This window comes from Coregonus lavaretus (genome assembly GCF_964263955.1).
Source record: "Coregonus lavaretus genome assembly, chromosome: 4".
NCBI lineage: Eukaryota > Metazoa > Chordata > Actinopteri > Salmoniformes > Salmonidae > Coregonus > Coregonus lavaretus.
In genome coordinates this window covers 46242380-46267982 of record NC_139991.1, presented here as the reverse complement: position 1 = coordinate 46267982, position 25603 = coordinate 46242380, and the positions used below count along the sequence as shown (strand labels likewise).

Sequence of the window (25603 nt, the reverse complement as noted above, 5' to 3'; positions counted from 1 at the left end):
ACCAAGAGGGGAAGGAAATTTCAGACTAGGCTAAAAGATGTTTAGTCGTTTGCCAAGTCTGTGTGTGAAGAAGTCAGAAGCAGGTGGGGACTTCCCGATCACATATTCTAAAAATTGGTGGTAAAGGGATTTTGTGAATAAATCAGTGGAAAAGGTTTTTAAAGGTTAGGAGAAAAGATTAGATTTAAAAAAAGTTAGGAGAACTAGGGTTGAAGGAGCTCTAGGGTAGTAAGCTAAGTTTCAAAGTTAGTAGTAAAAGAGAGAACAGTGGTGAAGGACATTTTAGTGGGAAGATAGATATGGTAGGAGTTTAGATCTGTTAAGAGCAGATGCATTGAGAAAGTATGTGTTGCTGAATGATAAGAGAAGATTGAGGGTGATTGAGTATCTATACTTACAGTTCCCAGCAGGAAGATCAAGGTAATTGTGGGTGTATTTTTTATAATCAAAAGTTTGAAAGTCAGGGATTAGAGGTAGGACTGAGAGTTTAAAAAAAAAGTGACACTAGTGGTGATAGAGGGAAATACAAGTAAGGAGTTAAAAGTCTTAGGGAAAATAGATGAAGTAACAACAATGACATTAACACTTCAGCATATTAAAACAACAGTGAGAAGCAATTTAACTCTTTCAACATTGATAGTTATTAAAGCCATAAATATATCGCATTTGATTATAAGGGAACCAATAGCTCCAGCACCAAAAAGACTGTTATTAGGGATAGGATGGGGACGTTCCTCCCACATGGAGAGATAATTATGGAGAAGAAGTATTGTTATCAGGACCAGAAGTAGAAGCTGTTGCACCTAGTCAAAGGAGGTATAGTTTGTACAATGATATGAAGTGGAAGAGGGTTATGAGTGATTGTTCATTTAGTTTGCGTAATGTTACAGAGAAAGATCAGGGAGAATATATGTGTACTTATCTAGTGCAAGCATTAAAATTTGTTCCGGTTAAGAATTATTGGTTAAAAGGCTATGTAATTCGTAAAGTGACGCTTATAATGGAAGATTTGAAATCTGTTGAAGCTTCCACAGTCACCGAAGGAGTTCCGGAGAAGTATATTACAGTAGTCACTCCAACAGTAAATAATACACAGAGGATATCGGTAGCTTTCCCACTAGAAGTAGTTAAGGGTGTTAATACATCAACTAAATCAACTACTTTAATGGTAACTTTGGAAGGGATTAATGATGCGACGGCAATAACAAATGTAGGAAGTATGACACCGACACCGACAACAACTTTTCTGAAATTAAAGGGGGTAGCAAGAGGGACTCAGGGGTTTATGGTACGGATAGAGAGTGCTGTCAATGATAGTAAGGATATGGTTAAAATAGGAGAGCAGATAGTGGTAGAGAACAATATAGATTCATCTGAAATAGTGAAGGATACTATCATGGAGGTACAGGATGAGGTCTTTGATTTTAATGACAGACAAGGAGAGGTATCTGATCAGTACCGCTCGTTAGGGAAGAGAGATTCTTCTGTTGTGAAAATTAAAGATGTATGGGCAGGTAGGAATCTTTGGTTCCAGCAGCTAGCTCATTCTGTAAGATCAGTGAGGAATCTTGAGGGTCCATGTCTGTTGAGAATTCCAGCACCAAACATTTTAGAGACGGTCGCTCAACCTCTATTGAGTATGTGTCAATCTTATGCTTTGTCATGACTGTTGTATCAGCAACAATCATTAACAGATAAAATAATGTTGTTGTCAAAACATTTGTTTAAGCCTAGGTTTAAGTGTTATTGGGTTAAGTGAATTAACTTGTGTGAATTTGTTAGATGGGAAGGAAAATCAGTTAACAGCGAACCCTGAAGCATTGGAGGTGAAACCAGTGAGGGCTAAAAGTTGTTTTTGTTCTAATAAAACATATGATGTAAGGTGTATGTTTATGGGAATATCAGATTGTGATGATTATATGATGACTTTGGGTATGCATGACCTTAAGGGTAGTAATGAGAAATATAATGTTACTTTTTATGTTCCAGTTAGTAAGAAGAGCAGGATTTGATGGTTAAAAGATTAGCTTTTGACTGACAATGTGACTATTGGGAATTTTATAGATATTTGGAGGGTTTGTGGTGATAAAGCATATATATTCTTACCCTATGGATGGACAGGATGTTGTTACATGTCAACGTTGAAGCTTCCATATGAGGCTTTTACCATTAAAAGAGGGGTAGCACCGGACACAGATGAATCTGAATCTAGGTTTGGAAGTAGGGTGAAAAGGGACATGGCGACATTTCATAGTCTTGAAGCCTATCATTGGAGGATAAGTCTAAGAGAGAAGGGGGGACTTTTTCCATGGTATGGTGTAACATTTTTGGCAGATCATATTGATAATATTAGCTATACTTTGATTCCAGATAGTTCAGATAGTATCACTATGCGTTGAAGAATATAAGGGATGCGTTTGGTAGATCTGAAGGAGCTGGATGGTCAGCGAAGACTTGGTTGCAAGATCAGTTAGGCCCAGTAGGAGCAGTGATGGATTAGATTTTAATGGCAGTTTTGATAGCACTGTGTGTGATGTTTGTAATTTGTTACTGACCTTTGAGAAAGCTATGATATTGAGATAGGTTGGAGTAGTGATGCCTGGAGACAACACTCAGATGCCGTTGTTGACTGTTCCTGATCTGGATGAAGAGGGACAAGTGGGACTGGATGGAGTATTGATGATAAATATCCTTTTAGATATTTTAATCATTTTCATATTTTTTTTCAATATTAGTGTGATTTTAGTATGATTTTATGAATCAAAGGGGGGAATAGGATAATGTGATTCATACATCATTTATATATAATTTTTATATTCTTAGTTGATATTGATGTTTTAATTTGAAAGTGTTGTTTTGCAAAAGATACTGTTTGGTCTTTTCTTTTCTTCCAGAAGCATTTGGGGGAATATGTAGAGATTGAAATACTCAAACAAGGACAATATGAAGGGGCAATATGAAAGGAGAATGACTGGAGGAGATGGAACAAGAAAGGTGTGGAAAGATTCCGATTCCATCATCAACGATGCATTGGAAGAGGAGACTACGGGGGAGATGAAGTGTAGTGGACTACATTCCAGTGTCTGCAATGAAATATAGACATATTTGCATGTGTAATACATAATTTGTGTCATATTCTTAGGTATTAATTTTTGTAGAATGATATTTGATGTTATTGAATACATGTGGGGAACTTAGATGTTTTTGTTTATTTCGTGAATGCTTAGGGACAGGGAGTCTAGGCAGGGATAGAGAAGAGATCCACTGTAGGGTCCGATGGGTTGACTAGCCTTAGAGTGGACATTTTTTGGATAGTATTTTGTTTGCAGGGGCTTACATGTGTATTTAATTGCATCATAGTTTCAAATGCATTGATAAAGATTTATGAATTCATCGGGAGTACCTAGGTGGTTGCCTGGGGCAGAGGGACCGTGAGAGAATTTTACTGTCTTGATTGATGGATGGATATCTGGAAAGATGGCTGCCAGACAGTTTTTCGCTCTCACACTCCATAAAGATTTGTTCATATTTCATAGTAATGTATTCACACTTCATAAACATTTATTCATATTTCATGGAAAGGTATTTACACTCTAGAGAATAATGTTTTTTGGTTTAATGTTAAAGATACTCAATAAGATAAATTGTTACTTGTCATAATCCTATTCTGTTTGTTTTCGAGACTTTTAGTTCGTCACGAAGGGGGGAATGTAGTGTATTAAGATTATGACTTTCTTAATGGAACCAGAGGGGATGTTTATGTTAGTTCAAAAATAGCCATTTGTAGGGTGACGCCCCAGGGGAGACAGGTGATTGGACAGCAGAGGGAGCAACCCATATTTTTGCATTGTTTATAAGTATATGCTGGACGAAGAAGAGGTTAGAGCAGCCATTGCAATCTGGGACGTTGCTCTCCGGGTGATCTTGACACCTGTAACTCATGCTGAAAGCTTGTGATGTGAATAAACTTATGATCAAGGTTCAGTGTGAGCGGACTCCTTTGTTTATCAGCAATGACTAGCAACATTTACTCGATACTACACTTTCTTTAAGAAGCCCTCCTGTTCTCCACTCATTACCTGAATTAACTGCACCTGTTTGAACTCGTTACCTGTATAAAAAGACACCTGTCCACACACTCAATCAAATAGACTCCAACCTCTCCACAATGGCCAAGACCAGAGAGCTGTGTAAGGACATCAGGGATAAAATTGTAGACCTGCACAAGGCTGGGATGGGCTACAGGACAATAGGCAAGCAGCTTGGTGAGAAGGCAACAACTGTTGGTGCAATTATTAGAAAATGGAAGAAGTTCAAGATGACGGTCAATCACCCTCGGTCTGGGGCTCCATGCAAGATCTCACCTCGTGGGGCATCAATGATCATGAGGAAGGTGAGGGATCAGCCCAGAACTACACGGCAGGACCTGGTCAATGACCTGAAGAGAGCTGGGACCACAGTCTCAAAGAAAACCATTAGTAACACACTACGCCGTCATGGATTAAAATCCTGCAGCGCACGCAAGGTCCCCCTGCTCAAGCCAGCGCATGTCCATGCCCGTCTGAAGTTTGCCAATGACCATCTGGATGATCCAGAGGAGGAATGGGAGATGGTCATGTGGTCTGATGAGACAAATATAGAGCTTTTTGGTCTAAACTCCACTCGCCGTGTTTGGAGGAAGAAGAAGGATGAGTACAACCCCAAGAACACCATCCCAACCGTGAAGCATGGAGGTGGAAACATCATTCTTTGGGGATGCTTTTCTGCAAAGGGGACAGGACGACTGCACCGTATTGAGGGGAGGATGGATGGGGCCATGTATCGCGAGATCTTGGCCAACAACCTCCTTCCCTCAGTAAGAGCATTGAAGATGGGTCGTGGCTGGGTCTTCCAGCATGACAACGACCCGAAACACACAGCCCGGCAACTAAGGAGTGGCTCCGTAAGAAGCATCTCAAGGTCCTGGAGTGGCCTAGCCAGTCTCCAGACCTGAACCCAATAGAACATCTTTGGAGGGAGCTGAAAGTCTGTATTGCCAAGCGACAGCCCCGAAACATGAAGGGTCTGTATGGAGGAGTGGGCCAAAATCCCTGCTGCAGTGTGTGCAAACCTGGTCAAGACCTACAGGAAACGTATGATCTCTGTAATTGCAAACAAAGGTTTATGTACCAAATATTAAGTTCTGCTTTTCTGATGTATCAAATACTTATGTCATGCAATAAAATGCAAATTAATTACTTAAAAATCATACAATGTGATTTTCTGGATTTTTGTTTTAGATTCCGTCTCTCACAGTTGAAGTGTAGCTATGATAAAAATGACAGACCTCTACATGCTTTGTAAGTAGGAAAACCTACAAAATCGGCAGTGTATCAAATACTTGTTCTCCCCACTGTAGCTGTGTTACAGCCTGAATTCAAAATTGATTAGATTTAAAATAATTCTCACCCATCTACACACAATACCCCATAATGACAATGTGAAAACATGTTTTTAGAGATTTTTGCATATTTATTGAAAATGAAATACATAAATATCTCATTTGCATACGTATTCACACCCCTGAGTCAATACACAAAAACCAATTTAACAGAGCTTGAATATTTTTTTAAAGAATAATGGGCAAATATTGTACAATTCAGGTTTGGAAGGTCTTAGACTTGTTTTCTCTTTTTTTTCTCTAGATTACAACCGATTTATGTGTACTATATTACGTATGGGATTCACTAAAAAATAACAACTTTTACATTACCGTGTAGTTTACCAATAAAATGGTCTGACGGTGAAGTGGACATTCTAGGTATTCATATCCCGAAAAAAAGAAATTATCTCACTACAATACATTTTAATAGAAAGTTTGCAAAAATAGATAAGATCTTGCTACCATGGAAAGGAAAATACCTGTCTATTTGTGGAAAAATCACCCTGATTTAACTATTTGCTTATGGCCCTGCCAACACCTAATGACTTGATTATTTTAATTATATGAACCAAAAAAAATGGAGCGGTCCTATTTATGTAATGAATATGAATTCGAAGGGCAGAAATTATTAAATAATAAAGCATTAGACCTCTCACTAAAGGCTGCAGTCATACAAAAGCTACAGTACCAGTCAAACGTTTGGACACACCTACTCATTCAAGGGGTTTTCTTTATTTTTACTATTTTGTACATTGTATAATAATAGTGAAGACATCAAGACTATGAAATAACACATATGGAATCATGTAGTAACCAAAAAAGTGTTAAACAAATCTAAATATATTTTATATTTGAAATTCTTCAAAGTAGCCACCTTTGCCTTGATGACAGTTTTACACACTCTTGGCATTCTCTCAACCAGCTTCATGAGGTAGTCACCTGGAATGCATTTCAATTAACAGGTGTGCCTTTTTAGAAGTTAATTTGTGGAATTTCTTTCCTTCTTAATGCGTTTGAGACAATCAGTTGTGTTGTGACAAGATAGGTGTGGTATACAGAAGATAGCCCTATTTGGTAAAAGACCAAGTCCATATTATTGTAAGAACATCTCAAATAAGCAAAGAGAAATGACAGTCAATCCAGAAAATTGCAGTTGCAAAAACCATCAAGCACTATGATGAAAATGGCTACTTTGAAGAATCTAAAATCTAAAATATATTTTGATTTGTTTAACACTTTTTTGGTTACTAAATGATTCCATATGTGTTATTTCATAGTTTTGAAGTCTTTACTATTATCCTACAATGTAGAAAATAGTAAAAATAAAGAAAAGCCCTTGAATGATTAGGTGTGTCCACATTTTTTGACTGGTACTATATATATATATATATATATATATATATATATATATATATATATATATATATATATATATATATATATATATGATGAGATGTCTAGACATTATGGACACTTTATGGATAGAATATGTAGTATATCTGTAGAATACGTAGGATAGAACGGTATATGTACAGCAACAGTTATATAGATAAGGCCATGACTAGAATACATTATGTACTGTACATATGAAGTGGGTAAAACAGTTTGTAAACGTTATTAAAGTGACCAGTGTTCCATAACTATGTACATTGCTATTTTTGAGTTTCGATGAAAAGCTATTTTGAATAATTGGTCAAGTGGTCTTGAAACATAAAGCAGAACCAAGTATTGATTAATGTAAAAAAAACTAAAATCACCAAATTTGGAGTTACTAGGTTTTCATCCGACAGCGACAATATAATAATATACATCTATGTAACTGAAGTGATTTTGGTAAAATGTACTGGAGTAAAAAGTAAGTTACTTCCTTCAGAAATGATTTGAGTATATAGAAAAACCAAGTTCAAAGTAGACTCGGGACGTCGGTTGTGAGATGAAAGCTTCTTTTTAGTAATAATACTTGTTCAAGTTACATTTTACTACTTTAGATTCTACAAAACAATAAAATAAATTTGCTAGCGAAAGCCAGGATAATCACTTGTCACTTGTCCATAACTGCCGCGTTCTCGTTTTTTTAAACTTCCGGTCGCAAGGCATTCTGGCACTTGCAGTCAATAGCGTAATCCAATACTAACCAATACAACAGAAATATGTACATAGTTCTCTCAATCTCCATCACATTAATTCTAATACAATTACTCTTACATATGTAAATAACTGTAAAATAAAATATATTTAGATACAGCTCAATAAATTAACTGTAAACATCAACTCTGTAACCCATTAAAGTTACAACATCCTCCTCCCGATGAACAACTGTGTTCATCTAAATCTCTAAGCAGTATATCAACTGAATAGGTCTTCTCAACAAAGTCCCTGAGGCAGTAGGAACTGAACATGACCTAACTAGGCCATCTCGGCCTGGAAACAGTTCCTCAATCTTCCCTAGTTTCTAGGTTTGTCAGGGTGTATTATCTCCGATGAGTGCAACGTCATCCACTTTCAGTGGGGTTGGCTGTGGTGTGTCACAGCGGTGTGCTGACTTTAGGTCCAGCAAGTAGTCTGCATCAGATGAACTGGCCTCCACAATCACCTGACCTCAACACGATTGAGATGGTTTGGGATGAGTTGGACCGCAGAGTGAAGGAAATGCAGCCAGCAAGTGCTCAGCATATGTGGGAACTCCTTCAAGACTGTTGGAAAAGCATTGCTCATGAAGCTGGTTGAGAGATTGCCAAGAGTGTGCAAAGCTGTCATCAAGGCAAAGGGTGGCTACTTTGAAGAATCTAAAATCTAAAATATATTTTGATTTGTTTAACACTTTTTTTTGGTTACTACATGATTCCATATGTGTTATTTTATAGTTTTGATTTCTTCACTATTATTCTACAATGTAGAAAATAGTAAAAATAAAGAAAAACCCTTGAATGAGTAGGTGTGTCAAAACTTTTGACTGGTACTGTATACTTAAATCCGTACTGGTTCTCTATCAGATTAGTAAGAATTGCTCACCCCGTGTTCAAGAATGACCTTTTTCCCTTTATTCAGATTATAACCTCTCACAAAATATTGCTATTTTTAAAACAAGCCGTAGAAAGTGTGTTGCAATTTTAGTTTAATCCACCAAAAAATACAAAATAAATTTTACAACACATATTATGGTTAAACTCAAATATACTAATTGATAAAACAACATTGTTTTAGGAGAAAATGTTTCAAAACTGTATAATCTTTGTAAATAATATCATAAACAGGACTGGTGGAGTTATGTCACACATGCAGCTAACAAAAATATATGTACATGTCTGCTCTATCCAAAATTACAACCAACTAACTGCAGTATTTCCGCAAAAATGGAAGAGGCAAGTGGAAGGGGGAGAAGGTAAGGAACTTGTCTGTCGGCCCTGCATTAAAGACCCAAGCTGGTTAAAGAAAATTGTGATGCATAAACTACAGTCCACTGTAGCTCAGGTGGTAGAGCATGGCGCTTGCAACGCCAGGGTTGTGGGTTCGTTTCCCACAGGCGGCCAGTATAAAAATGTATGCACTCACTAATTGTAAGTCGCTCTGGATAAGAGCGTCTGCTAAATGACTAAAATGTAAATGTAAAAAAGTATACCAGTTTCATTTAAGGACCAAAAAATTGACAGTTGTGCCATACAGGTTGCAAAATAGTTGGGAAGAGATTTTCGATTCCATGGCACATGGTTTATGAACTGGTACACAAAACAACGGCAGATTCATAACTTAGAGTTGTTCAATTTAAATGATTATAAAAAATTATTGCAACCAATAGAATGTTATAGATATGGGGGATACAACCATCCCAGCTCTGCAGATTTTGCTGCGAAGAGACAGAATCATTAGATCCCTTGTTTTGGTACTGCCCATATGTAGCTTGTTTTTGGTCGCAGGTTCAGGAATGGCTGAAGAATTGCAACATTTAACTGGAGCTATGTCTGCAAATAGAACTGCTGGGGGATTTGAAAAGTCAAAGTCAATCGATCAATTGGGGGCCAACGGCCACCATATATATTTTTTATTTGACATTACAGAGTATTTTGTGCTAATCGTTGACAAAAAATGACAATTAAATCCATTTTAATCCCACTTTGTAACATAATAAAATGTGGAAAAAGTCAAGGGGTATAAATACTTTCTGAAGGCACTGTATATAAAAACAGGTTTTTGACAGCACTGGGACTTGTCCTACAAGCTTTGACTTTGCTAATAACCTCTTTATTGAGGAAACATTTACTTACTATGATTGAGATATGTGGTTGTATCACCTAGCTATCTTAAGATGAATGCACTAACTGTAAGTCCCTCTGGATAAGAGCATCTGCTAAATAACAAAAATATGAATATAGGTATGGAGCCGTAGATAGGGTGGCAGTGGCAGCATAATGCATGGCCATGTTTAAGGCAGGCACTTTACATGTTTAGAATGTAAACATGGCGACTGCATTGTCAATAACAAAATAGGAAAATATGTTTAATTGTATTAGTATTGGGTATTGTATTAGTATCCCCATTAGGTGCTGCCAAGGCAGCCACGCTACTCTTCCTGGGGTGCAAACAGGAACAAAACAACAGTCTAAATCATACATAAAACAATACAGTAGTACATCGTAGTTCAGCCGCTGTGAACTGAGATATGTGCTTACACACTTGAGATTAGCAGCCTGCCCATGTTCTACCCGTGTGAGCTTGTGTCCATGGAGACCCAGCAGGCAGAGACAGATGGTAAGGCATTCTCTGCCACACACAGATGCCCACCTCTTATCTTTCCCATGTCTTTATAGGACAAAGCACAGAGTGGAAGAAATACAGGCTTTTCATGTAAATACAAAAAGAAGAGAAACCCCTAAATCAAATCAAAGTTTATAGGTCGCTTACACAGATGTGCAGGTTTTATAGCAGGTGCATCGACATGCTTGTGTTACTAGCTCCAACAGTGCAGTAGAACGTCTCACAAATACAATACAAATACACAAAGAATCACTCAAAAATCTAAACAAGAAATCAAGAAATAACAATCCAAAGTAGATATATTAGAGTGAGCATGTGAGAGAATCCAGAATAGACAGTATATAATTTGGAAAAGAAAATTGTATGTACAGTATTAGGTATGTTATGATGGGCTAATGCTAGTAGTACTACATGAGCTAGTAGTAAAAACAAAAACACAGCAAATGGGTTAGCCTGAACAACTACACTTACAGATGTGAGTCTGATTCTAGAATCCCATCTAGTATGTCAGATATATGTTTTATTACATCCAGCTCTTTCAAAAGATTATGGCAGTGCATTGCCAATACATTTATTTCAACAACTCAACAATCCTCCTCTCTGATCTCAGCTGATGGAGGTGCTTTGTGATTTTTGTCTTTCAGGTAGTTAAACAACCGCCCATATGTCTGTTTCCATGTACAGCCGCTCCCAGCAACCTCTGCTGCACGGTTTGTAACAGAAGCCTCCAGATTGGCCCACAGCTTGGGGTAAAGGTTAATGGAGTCGACCCATAAACAAGGATTCACCGGCTCCAGCTTGTGTTGCTGCAACCTTGGCTTTAACACCTCCTAGTGCCTGGAGAAAATCTGGAAAAAATAAAGGTATGGTAACATTTAAAAAAAACATGCGTTTTGAATTGTCTTCAGCTTTTGTGATGCTCTTTTTCTCTGTATAGACCATTTCACAGATGATTCCCATTCAAGTGTCATCACCTGAATTTGGTGTCAGGTTAAAAAGCACTTGAGGCAGATGGAGGTGATTGTGGCAGAGTTAAGATCAGAGGAAATGGTTTAGACGAGATCCAGCAGCACTAAGAACATGTGCTGGCTTAATTTGAACATGCGAATGAGAGAACATGGCTGTCTATAACACTGGAGATAGATGCCTGACGGGGAGGATTCTGACACAGTCACTTAGCATACACATGCTGGAGACACACACACACACACAGTTTAAAGAAGGTATCAGTGAGGGACCTTAAAAATACTATTGAAAGATCAATCCATAAAGGGCAGAGAGCAATGGCATAGGTGTACCAGTGGGCTGTATTTCCTGAGGAGGTGGAATCCCAGTCGTGGTCCATTGGTTGGCGTTGCTGCTGGCTACAGAACTTTGCAGGATATTAATTGTTTCACCGCTGTCAGCAGAATGGTCTCGGCTTGAACTCCATCCAAAAGTAAACCCATCAGCCAAATTGGATGGGAGCGGATACATAAGTCCCACTAATGGGTGGTGTGTTTTAAAAGGAGCAGAGAAAGTGTCCGAATAGGTGTCTTGCTCCATTTGAAGTAGTGCGCTGAACACAGGTGACATGTCACAGCCTTTTTGGTTAATGCCCATCATCAAGGGGATCAGGAGGATAAGCAGGGAGGGATTTCTGCATGGTTGATAGAATCTGTAAAATATATTCAGATAAAATGTTAATCATAAAAGACAGCTATGATCACTGTGACCTATTCATACCCCTATCCCAGACTGGGGGATGGAGAAACTCAAAAAGTTGTATCAGGTTCTTTCAACTCAACTGAACTCACTTTGACTGGACCCAACGGAACTTAACGCAACACCACTAAAGACACTCCCCTGAACTCCACTCCGATTTCTATTGCTCAAAGCCCTTTTCGAGCAATGTAAAATGTTCTTCCAATATGTTAGCATTGATTCTTATTGAATTTGAGATCGTCCTTTGGGTATTATTATTACATTTATTTCTATAGATATCACAAAAGGCTCTGTGATGACGTGACACAGTTACTCTGGCACCAGCATGGGCTACTAAGTAAACTCTGGATGTTTCTGTAAGTGGTACACAATGAACAACATCATAATGTTTGATAAACTACTGTGTGCTCAGTCGCACATTCTTATAGATTTTTCAACATAACACAACAATATGCTCTGAATGCCTCCAACATATTTCACAGATGTTACACTCAAACCCTTTTAACACTAGAACCACAAAGATTTGACACCTACCGAATAGCGCCAACAGCTTTCAAAGAAAACATCTAAAAAATACTGCAAACATGAAATTATAAAAAGAGATATGAAACATCTTACATCTTAAATGTTGAAATGTTATATTACTTTTCTCATCATATCTGTTATGTCCATTTCACCTTAGAGTTAAAAAATGTTTTTACCCCAGAGTCAATGACACATAAAAAATTCAGCTGTGTTATTGCTTGTTTTAAAAAATCCAGGGCTGCAAATTTTGCTTGGGTAATGCCGAGGGAATAGATAAACAAACTGCCACTGGATTTCCAATAGAGAGTAGTGTCAGAACCCACAAAATAAAATGCCACAGACATCAACAACAACAGCTAAAATACCTTTTCAGGTCAGAAATCTCCTGGCTACTCGTTTTATAATATTTTATATAAGATACATTTATCCTTGATTACTTCACCAGAGATTTCCAAAATCTTGCTTCTTCTGCTGAGAAATTAACACAACAACGTCTCCCTGTGTAGAAGCACCTGAGTTCCTTGACCTCCCTTTGACCCCCAGGAAACATCTGCTCTAGTCTTGCATTTACTCTTAGCCTTCAGGAAGCATGCTATCCCTAACTAGATCAACTGTGAGATGTTGCTTGCTTTTCCCTATAGAGTAACAGACAGACCTGAAACACTATGTGAATTTACAACTGACATTGCAAGATACATTGCATGACCAAAAACATGTGGACACCTGCTTTACCCAATACCTTACTGGGAGTATATATATACAGTGGGGGAAAAAAGTATTTAGTCAGCCACCAATTGTGCAAGTTCTCCCACTTAAAAAGATGAGAGAGGCCTGTAATTTTCATCATAGGTACACGTCAACTATGACAGACAAAATGAGGGAAAAAAATCCAGAAAATCACATTGTAGGATTTTTTATGAATTTATTTGCAAATTATGGTGGAAAATAAGTATTTGGTCAATAACAAAAGTTTCTCAATACTTTGTTATATACCCTTTGTTGGCAATGATACAGGTCAAACGTTTTCTGTAAGTCTTCACAAGGTTTTCACACACTGTTGCTGGTATTTTGGCCCATTCCTCCATGCAGATCTCCTCTAGAGCAGTGATGTTTTGGGGCTGTCGCTGGGCAACACGAACTTTCAACTCCCTCCAAAGATTTTCTATGGGGTTGAGATCTGGAGACTGGCTAGGTCACTCCAGGACCTTGAAATGCTTCTTACGAAGCCACTCCTTCGTTGCCCGGGCGGTGTGTTTGGGATCATTGTCATGCTGAAAGACCCAGCCACGTTTCATCTTCAATGCCCTTGCTGATGGAAGGAGGTTTTCACTCAAAATCTCACGATACATGGCCCCATTCATTCTTTCCTTTACACGGATCAGTCGTACTGGTCCCTTTGCAGAAAAACAGCCCTAAAGCATGATGTTTCCACCCCCATGCTTCACAGTAGGTATGGTGTTCTTTGGATGCAACTCAGCATTCTTTGTCCTCCAAACACGACGAGTTGAGTTTTTACCAAAAAGTTCTATTTTGGTTTCATCTGACCATATGACATTATCCCAATCCTCTTCTGGATCATCCAAATGCACTCTAGCAAACTTCAGACGGGCCTGGACATGTACTGGCTTAAGCAGGGGGACACGTCTGGCACTGCAGGATTTGAGTCCCTGGCGGCGTAGTGTGTTACTGATGGTAGGCTTTGTTACTTTGGTCCCAGCTCTCTGCAGGTCATTCACTAGGTCCCCCCGTGTGGTTCTGGGATTTTTGCTCACCATTCTTGTGATCATTTTGACCCCACGGGGTGAGATCTTGCGTGGAGCCCCAGATCGAGAGAGATTATCAGTGGTCTTGTATGTCTTCCATTTCCTAATAATTGCTCCCACAGTTGATTTCTTCAAACCAAGCTGCTTACCTGTTGCAGATTCAGTCTTCCCAGCCTGGTGCAGGTCTACAATTTTGTTTCTGGTGTCCTTTGACAGCTCTTTGGTCTTGGCCATAGTGGAGTTTGGAGTGTGACTGTTTGAGGTTGTGGACAGGTGTCTTTTATACTGATAACAAGTTCAAACAGGTGCCATTAATACAGGTAACGAGTGGAGGACATAGGAGCCTCTTAAAGAAGAAGTTACAGGTCTGTGAGAGCCAGAAATCTTGCTTGTTTGTAGGTGACCAAATACTTATTTTCCACCATAATTTGCAAATAAATTCATAAAAAATCCTACAATGTGATTTTCTGAAAAAAATTATCCATTTGTCTGTCATAGTTGACGTGTACCTATGATGAAAATTACAGGCCTCTCTCATCTTTCTAAGTGGGAGAACTTGCACAATTGGTGGCTGACTAAATACTTTTTTCCCCCACTGTGTGCGACTCTCTTTATTTGTTTTGACACCTGGTCGTCGAACAGCTCATTTCAAATTCATGGGCATTATTATGGAGTTGGTCCCCCCTTTCCTGCTATAACAGCCTCCACTCTTCTGAGAAGGCCTTCCACTAGATGTTGGAACATTGCTGCGGGGACGATTAGGCGATTAGGTTTGGCTCGCAGTCAGCGTTCCAATTCATCCCAAAGGTATTCGATAGGATTGATGTCAGGGCTCTGTATAGGCCAGTCAAGTTCTTCCACAGCGATCGCGACAAACCATTGCTGTATGGACCTCACTTTGTGCATGGGACATTGTCATTCTGAAACAGGAAAGGGCCTTCCCCAAACTGTTGCCACAAAGTTGGAAGCACAGAATCGTCTAGAATGTAATTGTATGCTGTAGTGTTAAGATTTCGCTTCACTGGAAATAAGGGGCCTAGCCCCAACCACGAAAAACAGCCCCAGAACATTATTCCTCCTCCACCAAACTCTACAGTTGGCACTATGCATTGGGGCAAGTAGCGTTCTCCTGGCATCCGCCAAACCCAGATTTGTCCGTCGAACTGCCAGATGGTGAAGTGTGATTCATCACTCCAGAGAACGCGTTTCCACTGCTCCAGAGTCCAATGGTGGTAAGCTTTACACCACTCCAGCCAACACTTGGCATTGTGCATGGTGATCTTAGGCTTGTGTGAGGCTGCTCGGCCATGGAAACCCATTTCATGAAGCTCCCGACGAACAGTTCTTGTGCTGACGTTGCTTCCAGAGCAGTGGAGGCTGCTGAGGGTTGGACGGCTCATAATAATGGCTGGAATGGAGTAAAGGGAATGGTATCAGAAACATGTTTTCATGTGTTTCATACCATTCCATTCACTCCATTCCAGCCATAGTACTCCGTTCCAGCCATTATTATGAGCCGTCCTCCCCTCAGCAGCCTCCACTGTTCCAGAGGCAGTTTGGAACTCAGTAGTGAGTGTTGCAACCGAGGTCAGACGATTTTTACGCGCTACGCGCTTCAGCACTCGGCGGCCCCGTTCTGTGAGCTTGTGTGGCCTACCTCTTCGTGGCTGAGCCGTTGTTGCTCCTAGATGTTTCCACTTCACAATAACAGCAATTATGGTTGACCAGGGCAGCTCTAGCAGGGCAGAAATGTGATTAACTGACTTGTTAGAAAGGTGGCATCCTATGACGGTGCCACGTTGAAAGTCACTGAGCTCTTCAGTACGGGCCATTCTACTGCCAATGTTTGTCTATTGAGATTGCATGGCTGTGTGTTCGATTTTATACACCTGTCAGCAACTGGTGTGGCTGAAATAGCTGAATCCACTAATTTGAAGAGGTGTCCATATACTTTTGTATATATATATATATATATATATATATATATATATATATATATATATATATATAGTGTATGTACAGTATGTATAAGCATCCATAAGTTCCCCTGGGTCTTAATTATTATTAGGTCACACTTTATTTGGATAGTCCAGATAAGCAACTAGGGTTAGGGTTATGGTTTGGATATGGGTTAAGGGTTAGAGCTATGGTTAGGGTTAGTAGATAGTTAGTTGAAATGTTACTGATAGTCTGTGGAGCATCTACAGGTGGACTATCCAAATAAGGTGTTGCCTATTATTTTGTACGTAAATTAATACTTCGATGATCAGGTTATGATCTTCAGTATGTGTCTAATTAGAGTTACCAGGTAGTTACACAGATGGTCCAGCGATAATAAAAACAACAATTTTGAATTCCCTCAACATAGTGTAGACTGGCAACAACATCCAGTTCAGCACCTGGACCGGGCTGAGCTGCTCCTTGCAGTCTATTTTGCCCCCACCATTTCAGCATTGGACAGCGAGTCTGGTCACACATGCTGTTTGAGTGATTTGCACTTTAGTGAGACTTGACAAAACAGAAGGAAGGCATTTATTATACAGTATGCTAACTCTTTTTTCTCTCTGGCTCAGTTTTATATTCTCAAAAACAAAAGGGGCATACAACACACTGATTTTTATTTTTATTTATTTCACCTTTATTTAACCAGGTAAGCCAGTTGAGAACAGGTTCTCATTTACAACTGCGACCTGGCCAAGATAAAGCAAAGTAGTGCAATAAAAACAACACAGAGTTACATATGGGGTAAAAAACATAAAGTCAGAAATACAACAGAAAATATATATACAGTGTGTGCAAATGTAGCAAGTTATGGAGGTAAGGCAATAAATAGGCTATAGTGCAGAATAATTACAATAGTATTAACACTGGAATGCTAGATGTGCAAGAGATTATGTGCAAATAGAGATACTGGGGTGCAAAAGAGCAAAATAAATAACAATATAGGGAAGAGGTAGTTGGGTGGGCTAATTTCAGATGGGCTGTGTACAGGTGCAGTGATCGGTAAGGTGCTCTGACAACTGATGCTTAAAGTTATTGAGGGAGATAAGAGTCTCCAGCTTCAGAGATTTTTGCAATTCGTTCCAGTCATTGGCAGCAGAGAACTGGAAGGAATGGCGGCCAAAGGAGGTGTTGGCTTTGGGAATGACCAGTGAGATATACCTGCTGGAGCGTAGACTACGGGTGGGTGCTGCTATGGTGAACAATGAGCTAAGATAAGGCGGGGATTTGCCTAGCAGTGATTTATAGATGGCCTGGAGCCAGTGGGTTTGACGACGAACATGTAGTGAGGACCAGCCAACAAGAGCGTACAGGTCACAGTGGTGGGTAGTGTATGGGGCTTTGGAGACAAAACGGATGGCACTGTGATAGACTACATCCAATTTGCTGAGTAGAGTGTTGGAGGCTATTTTGTAAATTACATCGCCGAAGTCAAGGATCGGTAGGATAGTCAGTTTTACGAGGGCATGTTTGGCAGCATGAGTGAAGGAGGCTTTATTGCGAAATAGGAAGCCGATTCTAGATTTAACTTTGGATTGGAGATTCTTTATGTGAGTCTGGAAGTTGAGTTTACAGTCTAACCAGACACCTAGGTATTTGTAGTTGTCCACATACTCTAGGTCAGGCCCGTCGAGAGTGGTGATTCTAGTCGGGTGGGCGGGTGCCAGCAGCGTTCGATTGAAAAGCATGCATTTAGTTTTACTAGTGTTTAAGAGCAGTTGGAGGCTACTGAAGGATTGTTGCATGGCATTGAAGCTCGTTTGGAGGTTTGTTAACACAGTGTCCAATGAAGGGCCAGATGTATACAAAATGGTGTCGTCTGCGTAGAGGTGGATCTGAGAGTCACCAGCAGCAAGAGCGACATCATTGATATACACGGAGAAAAGTGTCGGCCCAAGAATTGAACCCTGTGGCACCCCCATAGAGACTGCCATAGGTCCAGACAACAGGCCCTCCGATTTGACACACTGAACTCTATCTGAGAAGTAGTTGGTGAACCAGGCGAGGCAGTCATTTGAGAAACCAAGGCTATTTAGTCTGCCAATAAGAATGCGGTGGTTGACAGAGTCGAAAGCCTTGGCCAGGTCGATGAAGACGGCTGCACAGTACTGTCTATTATCAATCGCGGTTATAATATCGTTTAGGACCTTGAGCGTGGCTGAAGTGCACCCGTGACCAGCTCGGAAACCGGATTGCATAGCGGAGAAGGTACGGTGGTATTCGAAATGGTCAATGATCTGTTTGTTAACTTGGCTTTCGAATACTTTCGAAAGGCAGGGCAGGATGGATATAGGTCTGTAGCAGTTTGGATCTAGAGTGTCACCCCCTTTGAAGAGGGGGATGACCGCGGCAGCTTTCCAATCTCTGGGGATCTCAGACGTTATGAAAGAGAGGTTGAACAGACTAGTAATAGGGGTAGCGACAATTTCGGCGGCTAGTTTTAGAAAGAAAGGGTCCAGATTGTCTAGCCCAGCTGATTTGTAGGGGTCCAGATTTTGCAGCGCTTTCAAAACATCAGCTGTCTGAATTTGTGTGAAGGAGAAGCGGGGGGGGGGCATGGGCAAGTTGCAGCAGAGGGTGCAGAGTTGGTGGCCGGGTTAGTGGTAGCCAGATGGAAAGCATGGCCAGCTGTAGCAAAATGCTTGTTGAAATTCTCGATTATTGTAGATTTATCGGTGGTGATAGTGTTTCCTAGCCTCAGTGCAGTGGGCAGCTGGGAGGAAGTGCTCTTATTCTCCATTGACTTTACAGTGTCCCAAAACTTTTTGGAGTTAGTGCTACAGGATGTAAATTTCTGTTTGAAAAAGTTAGCCTTTGCTTTCCTGACTGCTTGTGTATATTGGTTCCTAACTTCCCTGAAAAGTTGCATATCGCGGGGGCTATTTGATCCTAATGCTGTACGCCACAGGATGTTTTTGTGCTGGTCAAGGGCAGTCAAGTCTGAGGAGAACCAGGGGCTATATCGGTTCTTAGTTCTGTATTTTTTGAATGGGGCATGTTTATTTAAGATTGAGAGGAAATTACTTTTAAGGAACAACCAGGCATCCTCTACTGACGGAATGAGATCTATATCCATCCAGGATACCTGGGCCAGGTCAATTAGGAAGGCCTCCTCGCTAAAGTGTTTTAGGGAGCGTTTGACAGTGATGAGGGGTGGTCGTTTGACCGCGGACCCGTTACGGACGCAGGCAATAAGGCAGTGATCGCTGAGATCCTGGTTGAAGACAGCTGAGGTGTATTTAGAGGGTAAGTTAGTCAGGATGATATCTATGAGGGTACCCATGTTTACGGATTTAGGGTTGTACCTGGTAGGTTCGTTGATAATTTGCGTGAGGTTGAGGGCATCTAGCTTGGATTGTAGGATGGCTGGGGTATTAAGCATATCCCAATTTAGGTCACCAAGCAGTACAAACTCTGAGGGTAAATGGGGGGCAATCAATTCACATATGGTGTCCAGGGCACAGCTGGGGGCTGAGGGGGGTCTGTAGCAAGCGGCAACAGTGAGAGACTTATTTCTGGAAAGGTGGATTTTTAGAAGTAGAAGCTCAAACTGTTTGGGCACAGACCTGGATAGTATGATAGAGCTCTGCAGGCTATCTCTACAGTAGATTGCAACTCCACCCCCTTTGGCAGTTCTATCTAGATGGAAAATGTTATAGTTGGGGATGGAAATTTCAGAATTTTTGGTGGCCTTCCTGAGCCAGGATTCAGACACTGCTAGAACATCAGGGTTGGCAGAGTGTGCTAACGCAGTGAATAACTCAAACTTAGGAAGTAGACTTCTGATATTTATGTGCAAGAAACCAAGACTTTTGCGATTACAGAAGTCATCAAATGATAGCGCCTGGGGAGTAGGAGTGATACTGAGGGCTGCAGGGCCTGGGTTAGCCTCTACATCACCAGAGGAACAGAGGAGGACTGATAAGGCAATAGGTTAAGATACTTTTTGATCTAGCAATACATAAAACAAAATAGCCTAATAGCCTTTCAAGCCCAGCTCTTTTGAGTTGCTGTTTGTCACTCTCATTGCATGAGAATGCAGCCAACAGCACGGCCAACTGTACTGCATTAACACGCAAGGTAAAGTTCCCATTATCCGTAATTAAGTCAGCGATGAGGAGCCACGGGAGACATGTCCGATAAAAACGACAGCCATGACCTGGATATCTTGTTCTATTAACAGCAGTGATCCACTATACGGATAGCCACGCTAGCTTCTCTCTCATGTCGATGCTAGCAAATTAGCAAGCAGGCTAGGTAGTGCTAAGTATCAACAGCCAATCCAGTAGGGGCTGGAAACTATAGTGAGCTTCGATTGGTCAATAGCAACGCGATGTCGCAGTGTATGCGACAAAAGTTCAGCTTTCCCCAACTTTTATTCCTGCCCAGTTCACGCTCCCTCGCCCATGCTTGCATCAACCAACGGTCCCCCGCCCACTTCGCTTCCCTTCATTGAAATGAATGGGGCTCCGTTGTTTAATCGAACCCGACGTGCTAGATCGACTTTTGCCGTAAGGGTCGCTGTGCGCAACCCCTATTTATGCATGAAACACTTCAGAGACTAAAGCTTACTACAAGCTCTATGCAGACGCAAGATTCTAAGTGTTAGCAATGTCGTCACAAAAGGGTTGTCACAAAAGGTGTGGCTCCTTGTAAAACGCTCCGGCATTCGAAGTACTTTTGTACTACCTGAAATTGAGACATGCCGTATCAATCCTTCCACAGCCGTGGGGGCAGTGTTGCTGCTTGGTTCCTTGAGCTGATTTATAGGCTTATAGGCTATTCATCAAATACATTGAGTGTACAAAACATTATGCTCTTTTCATGACATAGACTGACCAGGTGAATCCAGGTGAAAGCTATGATCCCTTATTGATGTCACTTGTTAAATCCACTTCAATCAGTGTAGATGATGGGGCGGAGACAGGATAAATAAGGATTTTTAAGCCTTGAGACATGTGTGCCATTCAGATGGTGAGACAAAATATTTAAGTGCCTTTGAACAGGGTATGGTAGTAGGTGCCAGGTGCACCGGTTTGTGTCAAGAACTGCAATGGTGCTGGGTTTTTCATGCTCAACAGTTCCCCGTGTGTATCAAGAATGGTCCACCACCCAAAGGACATCCAGCCAACTTCACACAACTGTGGGAACCATTGGATCAACATGGGCCAACATCCCTGTGGAACGCTTTCGACACCTTGTAGAGTAAATGCCCCAACGAATTGAGGCTGTTCTGAGGGCAAAAGGAGGGGGTGCAACTCAATATCAGGAAGGTGTTCTTAATGTTTTGTACACTCAGTGTATAATCTCAGTGACTGTTCAAATAGTAAACCAAACAACAAAAATCCAGGCTATTGTGAAATGGTAGAACCAGCTGTAGCCAACTAGCTAGCCATGTGCTTTTTTCTCTGTGACCAAAACATTATGACGTTCTATTTTCAGCTGATATGGGATTGAATACACAAGCAGCATATCAAACTGGGATAATGTTTTAGGTTACACCGGCAAGTATAAGAATATTTGCCAGGGCATATTTTTTTTAATTATAAATCTGATTATTTCACATGGAGATGTGGGAAGCTAAAAAGGTTGGCTACCTTGCTATGTTTTTAGCCAGGCTAAAGCCAGCTAGCCAGGCTGCCAGCTAGCTCCTGCAACAAGGGAAGGTGACTCTCCTCTGCTTTCACAAAATGAAAAGACAAAAATAGAAAAGATGTTGCTATCGCCCCCTTGTGAATGGGAGTGGGACCGACGAGGATATCATCTTACCAAAAGGTGTCCGCTTCGCCATGAATCCTACTCCACCCACGTGCATGGGCGCACGTAGATCAGCGGAGTGAAGCTTGTACAACAGATAGAACAATGACCCAGATGTTTCAACGGATGTATAAATCTGAAGCATCCAGCGGGCATTTCCACTCACCACAAAGTATGGTAATGAGAGGAAGCCCAGTGGCTGGCAGTAGGAGAAGATTGATGCGAAAGGGATTTTGCCCGACATTCTGGTAATTTTCTCATTGATGAAACAATGCATCTCAATACAGTTTTCTGTTCCCAAAACTAGAATATGTTACGAACAGAGTGAACTAAGTTTAGTAGACTTTAGCCTTTGCCAAAGTTTCTAAAAATTGCATTGTTTAGAAGGAGTGAGAGGGTGAATTGAGTTATTGCACACGTGCACTTCACATAGTAGGCGTTCCTTAATGGAAATATGCAAATAGATGCTAGAACGCGCAAATAGGATCTCGTTAGCTCGTGCTTGGCTTTGCCCACCTCCTTGCTTATTCTGCCTACTATGATTAATTTGCTCCCATTAGAAACGACATGCTGTGGTGTCACGCCCTGACCTAGAGAACTCTTGTTGGTTGGGTCAGGGTGTGAGTTTCAGTTTGAGAGCTATGTGATTATATTCTATGTTGGTGATCTAGTATGTGTATGTTTAGGTTTGGCCGGGTGTGATTCACAATCAGAGGCAGCTGTCGCTCGTTGTCTCTGATTGGGGATCATCCTTAGGTAGCCTGGTTGCCTACCTTAGTTGAGGGATCTTGACTCTGGTTTGGCTTGTTTGTGTGTAGCCATTGTGAGATTCACGTTACGTTGCTTTTTGTTGAGTGTTTATTTGTTCTAATAAACATGTACGCATACCACGCTGCACCTTGGTCTGACCCGTCTCTCAACGAACATGACATGTGGTCTATCTTGGATTAGTTATAAAACTCTTTGCTTGTACCCACTGAGCACACACTGGTTGAATCAATGTTGTTTCCACATCATTTCAATGAAAATACGTTGAACCAACGTGGAATAGATGTTGAATTGATGTCTGTGCCCATTGGGTAGTAACCTTAAATGTGCCTCAGCCAGCCAATGTGACACATTCAAATTAACTTTATTCACCAAGCAACCCAAGTTCAGAGTTGCTTTTTTCATTGCAGATGAAATTGAGGACTGTGTCCTCTGTGTAGGCTATGTATTGCCTTCAGAGGCATCATTCCCATAGGGTACAAAGGGGCACATGCCCCCTCAGATTTTTTCGTTTAATAAAAAAAATACACGTTTTTATTTTTTTAATACTAGATACTACTAGCCACTTCAATACTATAAGCCATTTCAGGATATCAATCAAGTTAGAGTAGCTAGCTTGTCTATCTATCTTAGCTGGCATGCTTGCTGGCAAGGTTGGTGGACTTTAGAAAAGCAAGCAATAACTAAATGTACTGAATAAGAATCACATTCCTTTCAATCTTTTACCCAGATTTTAGCAGAGATACAGAGAAGCATATTTTGTTTCTTTAAAAAAAGAACCACCAGTCAGGAGGATACAGACAGCTCAGGAGGTATGCTTAGATATGCAGAAAAAAAATAAAAAAAAAATAAACATAGGAAGCATAATGATTATGGCTCTAGATTGCAGGAAAAAGCTGTTTCAGGTGTTTGAAAAATACAAAATTCTCAAATGTATGGATGGTGGCCTAGCACCCCTCTGGACCACCCACCAGCCATCCTCATATTCTTTGTGCCCCTCAGATTTTTGGGGTGCATGACGCCCCTGATTGTATCATCTCTCTGGTGCATTAGGCTACCATAAAAAATCTCAAATTGCACAATCAAACCAATTGAAAACTGCAACAGGTAGCTTATCATTACATGTATTTTGCAAATTGCTATAGCCTTTCGTGAAATAGCGTGTGAATTGTCAGCATCAGAGAATATCCCTTTCTCTATGTCATTATATTTGCTACTTTCAACACACAACCTACAAAGACGTGCACTGTATGCTGAGGGAGAGCCGAAGATAATATATGTTTATTCGGGGGGCGCTCTCTCGCCAGAAGAGGGCATTCCGATTCTGCCTGATAAAGTTACCATGATACATGCAGACGTGATTGTTAACTACTCAAACGCTTATACTTATGCACTTATGTATTTGGAATTGAGGAGAGAATAGGGGTGAATACCGAGTAAAACTACCGCAGACCCTTCGAATACTCCTCTGATCAGGGTAAGCTTCTTTCGGGAGGGAATGTGAATTCACCCTCAGTCCTAGCATAAACATTTTGGGTCGCTTTTTACTGGGGAGGTCTGCTGGTATTCACACACCCTCTTGGGAAAATCGTTGTTTGTGCATCATGCCATAATGGATGGCTGGAGGGTGATGAGAACGTTTCGACTGGAATCTTTCAACTTTGCTATCACGCTTATTTTGGATTGTCATATATGACTTGGATGTGGCAGCGTTTGTTCTCAGGCGCGCTGTTAATGTTGGACACCACGATTTTACGCGGGAATTATGTGCATGGATATGATAGAAAACTAGATCCGGAGACATGTTCCATGGTGAAACTACAGGCTTGACACAAGGATACCCCTCTGACTCGCTTAAATTCCGGGGGCAGCGACGGGCAGGTGCGCGTTGGAATCGGCGGCTGCGTGAAGCGACTGGAGTCGTGGACTAGAACCGTACCGTCTGATGAGAGCGCGTGTCATGCGGACTCAGCTGTCGCGCGCTGTAAGGCTTTAAAACCTGTGGACAGGAGCTGACAGATAAGCTGATATGGGTAAGTATATGTGCCTGTAAATGTATCATATCTGCTCCATGTAGTGGAAACGAGAGTAAGGTAAGCTGCGTCTTTTCCCTCAAATTCGCTCCCAACATTCCAGCCGATTTATTGTGTCTGAGTGCATAAAGATCTAGGATGTTCAGATAAAAAATGTGTATTGCTACTTGAGATTTCCCAAAGCATTGTTATTTTTTTATTTGTTATAAAATACATTCAGCACGCTCTTGTCGCTATGAATATAGTCTGGATGTGCCAAACACAGTCCACAGAGTCGCAGAGCTGCAATGTGTTTATTATTTTATTTTATTGTTTTACTACAGGCGATTAATGCCTGTGTGCGATTAACAATAGGACACATAACAAATACGCCAATATGCCGTTCTAGCTTTGCCAGAGATTGCATCTGAAATAACTGTTTATTTTACAAAAAGCTCTATAGTCTAATGCATCTGTTCGTTAGCTATATGGTTTGGAGCATCCTATTTCATCTTAACTGGTTTAAGAAGCACACTAAATTCGGATCATTGACTGGAATGCTAATTATGACTTATGTTGGATGCAAGTCAACTTTACAAAGCGTGGTCCTGCATAATTATCGACAGCCCATCCGTTGTTAGGTTTTCTTCATTTCGTGATCTAGAAGTGTCAGTGGTATGTCCAACATTACATTTTTAGTCATTTAGCGGACGCTCTTATCCAGAGCGACTTACAGTTAGTGCAGACATTTTTCTTTTTTCATACTGGCCCCCCGTGGGAATCGAACCCACAACCCTGGCGTTGCAAACGCCATGCTCTACTAACTGAGCTACACGGGACCAACATTAACTGAGAACAGACCATTTCAGTTTCATGAGTGGATTACATCCAGATTACGC

At 40.8% G+C, this 25603-nt stretch overlaps 1 protein-coding gene across 1 annotated transcript in view; it reads left to right on the top strand.

The window, feature by feature from the left end:
• The first annotated feature begins 24620 nt into the window (after positions 1-24620).
• LOC311127292 (leucine-rich repeat transmembrane neuronal protein 4-like) overlaps positions 24621-25603 on the top strand; it is a 123987-nt gene continuing 123004 nt past the window's right edge. Inside the window, exon 1 of the mRNA XM_084159102.1 lies at positions 24621-24725. Coding sequence (XP_084015228.1) covers positions 24722-24725 — 4 coding nt within the window. The 5' untranslated portion in view covers positions 24621-24721. The remainder of the gene's footprint in view (positions 24726-25603) is intronic.